Raw genomic sequence first — 12363 nt, 5'->3', positions numbered from 1 at the left:
ACCACCAAAGATCCAGCCTGGCACTCCTTTGAATAACAAGCATTTGAAACAGCTGAGACATATGAAAAACTGTTTTTGTTTTTTTAGATAGTAGAAGAAAGCTGAGCATTGTTCCTCGTATATTTTTTTTATATGGCTGCTATTAAACATAGTCATTTTCTTTCTGTGGTCGTTAGATCAGTGGTCATAGACCTATTTATCCGTGGGAAAATGAAAGCTCTGAGCCTCCCAAACATGTCTAGTAGGAAGGAGAGACCCATTGTTTCCCTAGAATCCCAAGCACCTAGTCCCATGTCTGGCTCATACTAATCACTCCGTTTGAACAAAACTGTACAACCAGATTAATCTTACAAAGCACAGCTCTAGACATGGTTTGCACATGCCTCTTTCTCTGTTTTTGTTTTGTTCTGTTTTTTTCCTCTCTCTCATGTACATACACACCTTTAATGGCCTCTTTTTATCTGTTGATTAAAGTCTAAATTCCTTAGCATTGTAATTCATAACTGGTTGCACCCTGTCTTTTCCAAATGTCTTTCAGCTCATATATATACGTATTTTTTTCCCCCTGTGCTCCAAACAAACCAAATTATATTCATTCACTGTTCCCCAAAAATGCCCTGAGTTTTCGTACCACTTCATTCCTTACTTCACATCATTAATTTAACTGGGAAAATTCTCCCTCTACCTGTCATATTTCAAGGTTTACATAAATGCTTATTTTTCATGAACCTTCGACTAGTTCTTTCCAGCCAACTTTGATCTCTCCCTCTTCTGATTTCCTATAGCACAAAGCTTCTCATTTCACTTTTCCCATGCTATCTGGGAAACCAGAATCTATTAAGTAAAACAAACATGTTGGAGAACATAATTATTGCTTATTTTGTAAACGTTTCCTTGAACTAAGGATTAATGCAAGTATTAGATTTAGACACAGTGCTAGTACTTTTTTTTCTTTTCCTTATCATATTGTGGGATCTTTAAAATCCTATCTGTGCTGCTAGTTAAATGCTCCACTTCTGTGATTCCCAAACATTCTTGCTGCCCCCAAGTGATAAATTGCAAAATAGCAGTTGTAAACAGCTCGTTCCCTTACAAATAGGAAAAACAGTAACAAAATAAAATGTAGAGAGAGCTACATTAAATATTCTTTTCCCATACCAGTACCTATAATTAACGTCCATAGAGCAAAATGCCTGTTCAATAGCATTTAAATTCTTCTAAACTGTTGTTACAAGGAGATGGTGTATTTGTTAGCAACTTAAATATCTCCCAATAGTATATTAAGTTTCAAAGAATCTTTAGAAGATAAGTCCAGTGAAATCATAAAATCAAGTAGAATATTGAATTTAACTGACCAATATTTCAGTGAAACCTATGTACCAATTTCTGTTATGGGTAAAATGAGCCTGACAATAAGAATTGCCAGCCCAAGTTTCTTCAGTATGCATATGGACCACCCATCCAACAACCTAACCCATGCATTTTCAACAGAAATAGTGTTGTTCCCCAAGGGGGTGGAAATTGGTTCTTGGGGGAATAAAAGCATCTTAGATATTACAATGGCCTCTGCCCCTCCAAAGGGCCACAGTACATAAACAGTGGTATTAAAACTTTGGGTGGCACATGAACCACAGCCTCCCCTAACCTGAGACCAGAAGAATTAGATGGTGCCCAGCTACCACTACTGACCACTCTGACCAGGAACACAATAGAAGGTCCTGGTTAGAGTGGGTGAAAAATGTCAAACAAAATTCATTAAAAAGACCAGACTTACTGGTCAGATAGAGGTAATCCTAGAATACTAGTAATCCCAGAGTGCTTATACTCACAGGTTCCAGGCAGAAGCAGCATAAATCATCCCTGGGAGGAGATAACATTGTCCTAAACCTCGAATTATTTCCACAAATAATTTTGCAAATGTCAAAACAGATCACAAGAAAATACCTCCTGAACTAATAAAGTGTAAAAACAGACCCACAGGGGATTCAGATATTAGCATTATCAGACATAATCTTTAAAATAATTAACTTACTATATTCAGGTAGATAAAAGGCAAGGTTGATAATATTGACCTTCAAGATAACTTGGAATTATTTTTTTAAAAGAACCAAATGAAAATTCTAGAAATTAAATTTAATGAGTGGACTTAAAAGCAGATTACACACAAACTAAAGAGCGAAATGGTGACCAGGAAGATAAGTCAGAAGAAACTATCGAGAATGAAGTACAGAAAGACAAAAATATCTGAAATACAGAAAAAAGGATAAAAGACATTGAGGATACAGTAAAAAGGTCTAATATATATTTAGTTTCATTGGAGTCTCAGAAGGAGAGGAGAGAGAGAATGTGAAGAAACAATATTTAAAGAGCTGAGAATTTTCCAAAATAATGAAAGACATCAATTCACAGATTTAAGAACCTCAACAAATACCAAGCAATATAAAGAAAAATAATAATGATCCACATCTAGACACATTATAGCAAAATTGCAGAAAACCAAAGACAATGGGGAAAATCTTAATAGCAGCCGAAGGGGGAAAAGAAAAGGTAGCCTTCAAAAAAGTGACTGTTAGACTGATAACTGACTTCTCGGCCATAACAATGAAAGCCAGAAGACAGTGGAATAGTTTCTTTAGTTGTATTGGAAGAAAATAACTGCAAACTTAGAATTCTATACTAGGCAAAAATATCCTTCAAAACTAAAAGTGAAAGGTCACGTACTATATGATTCCATTTATATGAAATATCCAGAATAGGTAAATCCATAGAGTCAGAAAGCAGACTGGTCGTTGCCAGAAGTTGGAGGTACAGAAGGGATGGGGAGTAGCTGCTTAATGGACACAGGGTTTTCTTCTGGGATGATGCAAATGCTTTGAAACTAGATAGAGGTGGCGGTTGCACACCACTGTGAATGTACTAAATGCCACTGAATTGCTCACCTTAAAATGGTTAATTTTATATGAATTTCACATCAATAAAAAGAGATGAAATAAAGACACTTCATACAAATAGTAAGAGATTTTATCATGGTCAGATCTGCATTAAAGGAAATACTCAAGGGTGTTCTTTGGCAAAAGGAAAATAATCACAGATGGAAAGTCAGAAAAACAAGAAGGAATGAAGACCAATGAAACTGGTAAATCTGTGAGTGAATCTAAATATTAAATGTATAAAACAATTATAATAAACCCTTATAGAATTTAAAATACAGAGAGAACTAAAATACACAACAATGGCATATGAGTCAGGAGGGGAAATATGGACGTAACATGTTCTAAAGTCCCTGTGTTGTCTGACAAGAGTCTAAAAGTCCATTTCTACTCAACTTTGAATAGGAGATCCTAATCAGTGCAGAGGACAAGAAAAAGATATAAGGATTAGAAAGAAAGAAAACTGATACTATTCATATATTCATATCAAATCACTGATATGGTTTTGTACATAAAAGAATGCAAAAATACAAATAATTGATTAGAATCAACTAAGTTTCATAAAGTTATTGGATGCAAAGTCAGTATACAAAAATCAAGTGCATATGCTACTAACAAACAGATAATGAAACTTTTGAGAAGATTCAACTCAAAGTAACTTGTAAAAAATACCTAGAAATAAATCTGGGAAATGATGTGTGAGACCTCTATGCAGAAAAACATAAATTTAAATGAGACTTAATAAGTGGAATGATATACTATGTTCATGGACTAGAAGACTAAATGTAAAAATGTCAGTTCTATCCAAACTCATCTATTAGATTCAGGGCAATCCCAGTCAAAATCCCAGCAGGTTTGGTTGAGATGGGGAGGAAGGAGAGACTTGAATAAACTGCTTCTAAAATTATATGGAAATGTAAAGGACCAAGAAAACCAATATACTCTTGAAGAAGAACTAGATGAGAGGACTTGCTCTATCATATATGAAGACTACTAGTAGTTATAACACTACTACAGTAATTAAGAGAGCGGCACAAGGATACACAAATAGGCAAATGGAATAGAAAAGAGTGGAGAAATAGACCCAATATAAATAAACTTTTGATTTTAAAAAGATGATACTGCAAAGAAAAGAGCCTTTTTTGATAAATGCTGCTAAAATGAATATCCGTGGAAAAAGTGAAACTTAACCCCATCCTTACATTATAAACAAAAATTAATTCTGAGTGGATTATAGATGTAAATATGAAAGGTGACAATGAAGCTCCTAGAAAATAATATAGGAGAGTATCTTAATGACTGTGGACTAGGGAATAACTTCATAAACTGAATGAAAAGTACTAACCATAAAGAATAAAAATGATAAATTAGACTACATTAAAATTAAGAACTTCTGTTTATTAAAAGACATCAGTCTGGGAGGAGATATTTGCAGTGCATATATCCAATAAAGGATCCATATCCAGAATAATGTAAACAATTCCTACAAATCAGTAAGAAAAGAACAGATAATCAAAACAAATTTTTTTTTAAAAAAAGATGAGATTTGAATAGGCATGTCATAAAAAATGATATGCAAATGGATAATAATATATGAAAATGGCTTAACCTCATGAGCAATAAGGAAAATGCTAATTAAAACCATAATTATGTATATGTATGATGAAAGTGTATGTTCATACAAAAACTCATACATGAATGTTCATAGCAGCATTGTTCATAACAGCCAAAAAGTGGAAACAATCCAAAAGTCCATCAGTTGATGAATGAATAAATAAAATGAGGTATATCCATACAATGGAATAGTATTTACCAATAAAAAGAAATGAAGTACTGATACATGTTACAAAGTGGATGGACCTTGAAAACATTATGCTAAGTGAAAGAGACCAAACACAAAAGGCCATGTGTTGTGTGATTCAATTTATATGAAATGTCTAGAATAGGCAAATCTATAGAGACAGAAAGTAAGTTATTGGTTGCCTAGTACTGGGAGAGTTGGGTGAGATGAGGAGTGACTACTAAAAGGTAAGGGTTTCTTTTGGGTGTGATAAACATCTCCTAAAATTTATTATACTTTAAATGGATGAATTGCATGGTATGTGAACTATATCTCAGTAAAGCATTTTTTTATAAAAGAAAAATAATGAGATAGTACTAGTGTACATGCACCATACTGATTAACATTTTTTTTAAACTGGCAATACAAGTATTGGTAAGCATGTGCAGTGATGGCAACTCTCATGCCCTGCTGGTGGGAATATAATCAGTACAACCATTTTGGAAACCCATTTGACATCACTTCTTAAATTTGAATACATGCATGCCCTTGTGATCTAGGATTTCCACTCCTAGGTATATACTCAACAGAAGAGTAAGTCCAGGAATGTTCATGGCAGCATTATTCTCAATAGCCAAAACCTGGAAACAACCCAAAAGTCCATCAGCAATAGAATGGACAAATAAATTGTGATATAGTCATACAGTAGAATATAAAATAGCAGTGAAAATGAATAGACTACACTATACCCAATAGGGAAACCCTGTTGGTGTAGTGGTTAAGAGCTATGGCTGCTAACCAAAAGGTCAGCAGTTCAAATCCAGCCGGCGCTCCTTGGAAACCCTATGGGGTAGTTCTCCTCTGTCCTTTAGGGTCACTACGGGTCAGAATCGACTCAACAGCGATGGGTTTTTTTATACCCGATAGATGAATCTTGTAAACAAAATATGGAGTGAAAGTAGCTAGACACAATACATACTGTAAGACTCCATTTTTGAAAATTAAAAACACAGGTAGAAGTAAACTGTGAAGCTTAGGAGTGCATGCTTGAGTAGGAAAGCTATAAAGAAAGCACAAAAACAATATGAGGGGGCAGGAGGGAGCTTCCAGGTGTTGGCAGTGTTCTGCTTTTTTCTCTGGTGGTGATTGGGGTGTCTGTTATGTGATGATTCATTGTGATATACATTTTTGTTTTGTGTACTCTTCCATATGTATTCCACAGTAAAAAAAAAGTTTTTAAAATAATTAAATATTTAACACAGCACATTACAGTATATGTCTTTATATGTGTGCATATGTGTTGAATCTAACCAATAGTAGATGCTTATTTTGTGAAGGTAGTATGCTAAGCACTAATGATTCCATTTCTCCTTTATTTTTGTAGGAATATGTTTATCCAGAAGCCAGAGACAGACAATACTTACTATTTTTCCATAAAGGAGCCAAAAAGTCTCGTTTTGACCTAGAGAAATACAATCAACTCAAGGATGCAATTGCTCAGGTAAGTTTTGCAAGAATAAAAATAAATCCTATACTACAGAACTATAAAGAATAATGATGAGTCCTCGAAACATAACATGGATGAATCAGGAGGACATTATGCTGAGTGAAATAAGTCAATCACAGAAGGACAAATACTGTATGGTCTCACCTTTATAAAAAGACAAGAATAGGTATACACCCAGAAAGCAACGTTCTTTGATGGTTACCAGGGATGGGAAGGGGAAGGAGGGGGAATCGCTTTCTAGATAGCAGACACTGTTATTTTTAGTGATGGGAAAAGCAATATCCAATATGGGTGAAGTTGGCACAACTTGACCAAGGTAAATGAAAACACGAAGAAGTAGGCAAGAATAAGGGACAGTTTTATTAAATGCTATAACATACAATTTTGTAACAACATAATAACAACCAAAAAATAAGTGCGTGGTTACACAAGTAGATGTAACAATTGCTGTGTACTTGTCTGGAGCAAAAGAGAATTAAGGAAACCAAAGACTCAAGAAACTAGTCCACAGGATTAATAGCCCACACAAACCACGGCCCCATCTATCCTGAGACCAGAAGAACTAGATGGTGCCTGGCTACCACTACCAACTGTTTTCGCCAGGGACACAATAGAAGGTCCCAGATAGAATAGGGCAAAAATGTAGAAGAAAACTCAAATTCCTAAAAATAGCCAGACTTACTGGACCAATAGAGACTAGACAAACCCCTGAAACCATCGTCCTAAGATATCCTTAGAACTTGGAACTGAAGCCACTCCTGGAGGTCGCCTTTCATCCAAATAATAGCTTATAATATCACCTGTGAGTTACTGTGCTGCCTTAAATAATCTACTATATGAGACCAAATGGTCAACATTTACCCTCAAGCAAAGATGAGAAGGTAAGGAGGGACAGGGAAGCTAGATTAATGGAAACAGAACAAACAGAATGGAAATAATACAAATGCTGACACATTGTGAAAAATGGAACCAATGTCACAGAACAATTTGTATAAAAATTGTTAAATGGGAACCTAATTTGCTCTGTACACTTTAACCTTAAACACAATAAAATATAATTTCTTAAAAAAGGAAATAAATTCTAGCCCCATCTTATGTGGCATTATTATCCATAAGTATAATACTTCAAGTGGGTAAACTCTGAAAGAATGATCCATCCCTCTTCTTCCTGGGTGAATTATTCCTGTTGATAAAAATGACTATTTTAGCATGGACACCTCACTAGAAAGTTTTATAATACAAGCAGATGAAAAGATGGTGGGTCCCATCTAGTTTATTAACATGAGCACACTGAAATTTTTAGACCTATTTTTACTTTTGTTTACATTTTGTTTCTTTAGAGTTGTATATTTTTTACTTTTCTCTCTTATTTATAATCATTCTACAATAATTGACCCAAAGATTTCTCAGTGGGGCAAAAATAAAATCTACAGAAGATAAAAATAACTACCAGAAATCTTTGCCAGCCACAGGTCAGAGATTATTGAACTAGAAGATGCTTTTTAAAAAGACTGATGTATTTTATTTTCCATTAAAGTTACTGCTTTCAAATTTCTTAGAGTGCCTCCCACATTCTGATATATTTGATTTTAATGAACAAATCCTCATCTGTAGTCTTTTGTGACTTTAGAGATTTTTCAGAAGTCTTTGCTCTTGAAGAAGCTCTTCTATCCTCTTTAATGTTTAGTAGCCTTTCTCTGGACCCTCTCTAGTCTTTTACTGGTGTCTTAGGCTGGATTCTCTAGAGGAGCAAAACCAGCGAAGCATATACATATCAGTATATAGAGATTTATTTTAAGGAAATGGCTCACAGTTGTGGAGGCTGGCAAGTCCCAAATCCATGGGTCAGGCATCAGGCTGGAGGCTTCTCCTGACCCACATGGTTGCAGGGGCTGATGAACCCTGAAAAATCCCAAAATCTGCAGGTCAGACGGCAGGCTGCTGGCTCACATCCCAAGAACTGGAGGTCAGAGGATGGTGAGTCAGATTCAGAATCGAGAGAGGGCAAGCTTTGCCAAAACATTCATATATATTGAATGTAGGCCACACCCTCACAGAAACTCCCTTTTCAACTGATTGGCTGCTCACATCAGGTCACAAAATGGAGAATGATTACATAATATCTGCCAGACCACTGAGAACCATGGCCTAGCCAAGCTGACACATAACCTTAATCATCACAATTGGTGGTTGGGTTGTGTTGAATAAGCTTAATCCATTTTCCTGCCTCAGCCTAAATGGACTTACGTCTTCCATTGCTGTGTGTGGTGCTTCTCAGCTCGAGGGCATGCATGAGAATCATCTCTGGAACTATTAAAAATATAGATATTTCAGCCCTACCCTAGGCCTATTAATCAAACTCCTCAGGCTGAGGCCTGAGCATGTATGAGTTTTTAAAGTGCTGCAGTTGACTGCATTCCCTGTTTAAAAATAACTGGCTTAAGTGAAAAACTTACACAGCTATTGGATGTGTAACTAAAGCCTTGAGTAGCATAAATTAAAGTTCTACCTCCAAGCAAAGGCTTATGAGATGGCTTCTCTCTGGTGTATGTTTCGGATGCTCCCACACATTTTTGAGTCCCCATTAGTTGTTTCCTGCTTTCGGGTAAAGCCTTTTTGTCTTCCTAGGCACTCTTATTTTGGGAATAATTGAGATGATCTCTCTGATTCATAGTTATGGTGTCAAGACAGTTTCTTTTTCTCAGCAGACAGTAATATCATTGAAAGCTTCACTAGGCAGTTTTTCTCACCTTTTGTTTCTATTTTAGGCAGAAATGGACCTTAAGAGACTGAGAGACCCATTACAAGTACATCTGCCCCTCCGACAAATTGGTGAAAAAGATTGATCTGCAAAGAGCCCTGGAATCCCGGCAGAAAGAACACCTGTTTATAATTCTTGCCTTTGTAATTAAAGCATTGCAGGTGGAAGCTGGGAGCTATGTGGGGGTGGAGGGTTTTTACCTTTAATTAAAAAACAAAAAGAAAAGGAACTTAGGGGAAAAAGGAATGCTAAAATCTGAGGATCAGGCATTGTGGGATGTCAGTCTCAAAGGGCTTAGTGAATATTGTCTCAGTCAAGCATCGCAGTTTCTGGATGACAATGATTCAGTTCCATAGTTGAGAGATTCATAAGGAGACAGCGACGCTGGGGTGTTTGTTTCTTGCATCTTCTTTGCAGGGTCAGCAAAACAGTAACACACCAGCACCCCACTCAGCTCTGATTTTTTTTAATTTAACTTTTCTTATTATTGACACAGAACTAAATAAATATACCAGAAAAGCAAATCCTCAGGATACGTGGGTGGCCGACAGAGTCTGAGCCCGTATCATTAACAGTGATTTTAGATTGGACCCAGTCTCTGCAGAGTTACCGGGAATTTCTCCTCCTGCACCCCTTGGCTGACCAGCTACGCCTGTTGATTACACTAATTTTATCCATATGATAATTGGAACCAATTTCTGACTGATGATTGACACTTTGGATTATCCCTTAACACCTTCTTAAATGTCTGCATATCCCAGTGCTCTGGGTCAGTATCTAGAAATCATTGGCAATGCTGCATGAGGTTGTTTTGTTTCGTTTCGTTTTTTACTAATTAGTGTCTTAAGAGGAGGAAGAACTTCCCTCCTTTATTTACCTACCCCGTGGAAATCCCCCTAGCCCTCCATAACTCTCACATCAGAGGGGGAATGTTCAGCTGTAATTACCAAATCAAGACCATGTAAGGTTTACAGATTGGCTAAAATCATGGCTCTGTAGCCATTTCAAAACCAGAATAATTTCATTGCTGTTAATCTGCTTGTGTGGTGGCATTCCAGGCCACCCAGATGGCACTGCTTTGTCTGGAGGCTTCATTAATCCCAAAGGACGCATACTTTCACCTCGTTTGTGAGCCCTTCCACCTCCACCACTTCTGTAGTTTTAAATCAAGTATGTGGATCTCAAAGGGTGCAGTTTATCTTTATACAGGAATACGTTTCTATGTCTTCCTTCAGCCTTACCCTTTCCACCCTATTTTTTCTTATCTTAAATTGAGAGAAAGAAGAATTACTCTTACACTCTTTCAAAATGTTTTATACCATATTTCCAGATGACATCTGCATCTGAAGAGTCAAAGGGGTCTGTGTCTGATATCCTGTTTGTAACTGCAGTGGGGCAGGATGGAAAGGGTGATGGGGCTTGCCACACAGGTGATTGATTGGCTTTTTTCTTTCACATGATTCATCCCTCCTTGTGGCAAGGGTTTGCTTTCTCTTTGTCTTCCTCCTTTGGGATTATTGTGTATGAAAAGAAAAACTTTAAATGACAAACCCAGACTCCAGGTGCCTTGCGGAGGTTGAAGGCCAGCCAGGATTGCTGCTGCTCCTGCCACTGCCCCTCCCTCTGGCATGATGGAATGAAAGGATGCATGGCTCCACTTCCACATCTCCCACTTCCTTCCTCCACCCACCCCCTATCAGCAGCCCCTTCCCTCTTTTTTTTTTTTTTAAGTTGTGTGAATTATTTTTAAACCATTTATCCTGTTTGTGCAGAGTTTTTAAGAAGAAACAACACAATGCAGTGAGCAAATCCTTTCAGGGTGTGTGGGAGGCAAGGGAGGGAGGATGTGGAGAAAAGTCCTTTAAACAAATAGCAAAATACTGAACATGTGTAAAATCCTGTATCATTTATGAAATATGTATAAAAAGAAATGTACCTTCTGGAACAATAAATACTCAATTTTTGAACAAAAGCATCTCATTTTTTAAAACTAACGAAAAGGTATTTTTCTGTGATTCGAGGTGGGAAGCTTTTTACTTCTAAATGCATCTTTATAAAAATACACTATCAAATTAAGCTTTGTTTCCAGAGCCTGTTTTTCAAAACAGACATCTGATTAATTATTTCTGAACCTGAGATGGTTAGTAGTTCCCCAGTTTTCCAGAATCACTGAGAGTTGAATGATCTAAACAACCACCTGTGAAGTCAGGGGCAGCACTGGGACTAACAGCTCACCTGCTGATTGACAGGAAGATTCTCCTCTGTATCAGAGCACCTTGATTGCCCAGGTGTGGTCTCCCAGTCTCCAGAGAGCTGTTCAAGGGTGGACCAAGGTTAAATAGTTGTTATTTTGAAAATTTGTACAAAATATATACTTATCTCCAAACATGAAAATATCACATGCTGCCAAGACTGGTAAAGGCATGTCAAAAAGCATGTATGAAATATCTGGTTTCATGTAGTCTGGGGTGAGGTGATGGACCAAGAGCCTCCGTAGCTATGGTCCTGCCTCCCGACCACTTACACTATCCTAGCACAGATGACCCTGAGACACTCACATGGTGTAAGAAGGTAGGATTGAAAATGTTAAGCCATTGTTTGTATTCAGCAATAATATCTACATATTCCATAACATTCAGCGAAGCCTTGCAGGGGATTTTTTTTTAAAAAAGAAAAATAAAAACATGATTCCTGTCTCTAAGGAACCTGCAATTTAAAGTTTACTTTAAAGCATGGTGAATATTTATTAGTTGTTGTTAGGTGCTGTCGGGTCAGTTCCGACTCATCGAGACCCTGTGTACAACAGAAGGAAACACTGCCCAGTCCTGCACCATCCTCACAATTGTTACTATATTTGAGCCCATAGTTGCAGCCACTGTGTCAATCCATCTCATAGAAGGTCTTCCTCTTTTTCATTGTCACTCTACCAAGCATGATGTCCTTCTCCAGGGACTGGTCCCTCCGAAGTATGTGAAACATAGTCTCACTATCCTTGCTTCTAAGGAGCATTCTGGCTGTACTTCCAAGGCAGATTTGTTCGTTCTTCTGGCAGTCCATGGTATATTCAGTATTCTTCGCCAACACCATAATTCAAAAGCATCCATTTTTCTTCAGTCTACCTTATTCATTGTCCAGCTTCCGCATGCATATGAGGCAATTGAAAATACCAGGGCTTGGGTCAGGTACACCTTAGTCCTCAAAACGATATCTTTCCTTTTTAACACTTTAAAGTGATCTTTTGCAGCCGATTTGCCCAAGGCAATATGTCATTTGATTTCTCGACTGCTGCCTCCATGGGTGTTGATTGTGGATCCAAGTAAAATGAAATCCTTGACAATTTCAGTATTTTCTCCGTTTATCATAATGCTGCTTATTGGTCCAGTTG

At 37.1% G+C, this 12363-nt stretch overlaps 1 protein-coding gene across 1 annotated transcript in view; it reads left to right on the top strand.

The window, feature by feature from the left end:
• The window catches only part of MCU (mitochondrial calcium uniporter), a 59878-nt gene extending 48933 nt beyond the window's left edge, over positions 1-10945 (top strand). The window contains exons 6-7 of the mRNA XM_023737694.1: positions 6095-6211; positions 8986-10945. Coding sequence (XP_023593462.1) covers positions 6095-6211; positions 8986-9063 — 195 coding nt within the window. The 3' untranslated portion in view covers positions 9064-10945. The remainder of the gene's footprint in view (positions 1-6094; positions 6212-8985) is intronic.
• Positions 10946-12363: the final 1418 nt, after the last annotated feature.

This window comes from Trichechus manatus, unplaced genomic scaffold (assembly GCF_000243295.1).
Source record: "Trichechus manatus latirostris isolate Lorelei unplaced genomic scaffold, TriManLat1.0 scaffold00106, whole genome shotgun sequence".
Taxonomy (NCBI): domain Eukaryota; kingdom Metazoa; phylum Chordata; class Mammalia; order Sirenia; family Trichechidae; genus Trichechus; species Trichechus manatus.
The sequence above is the reverse complement of the archived record's forward strand: the minus strand, read 5'-3'. Positions and strand labels throughout refer to the sequence as shown.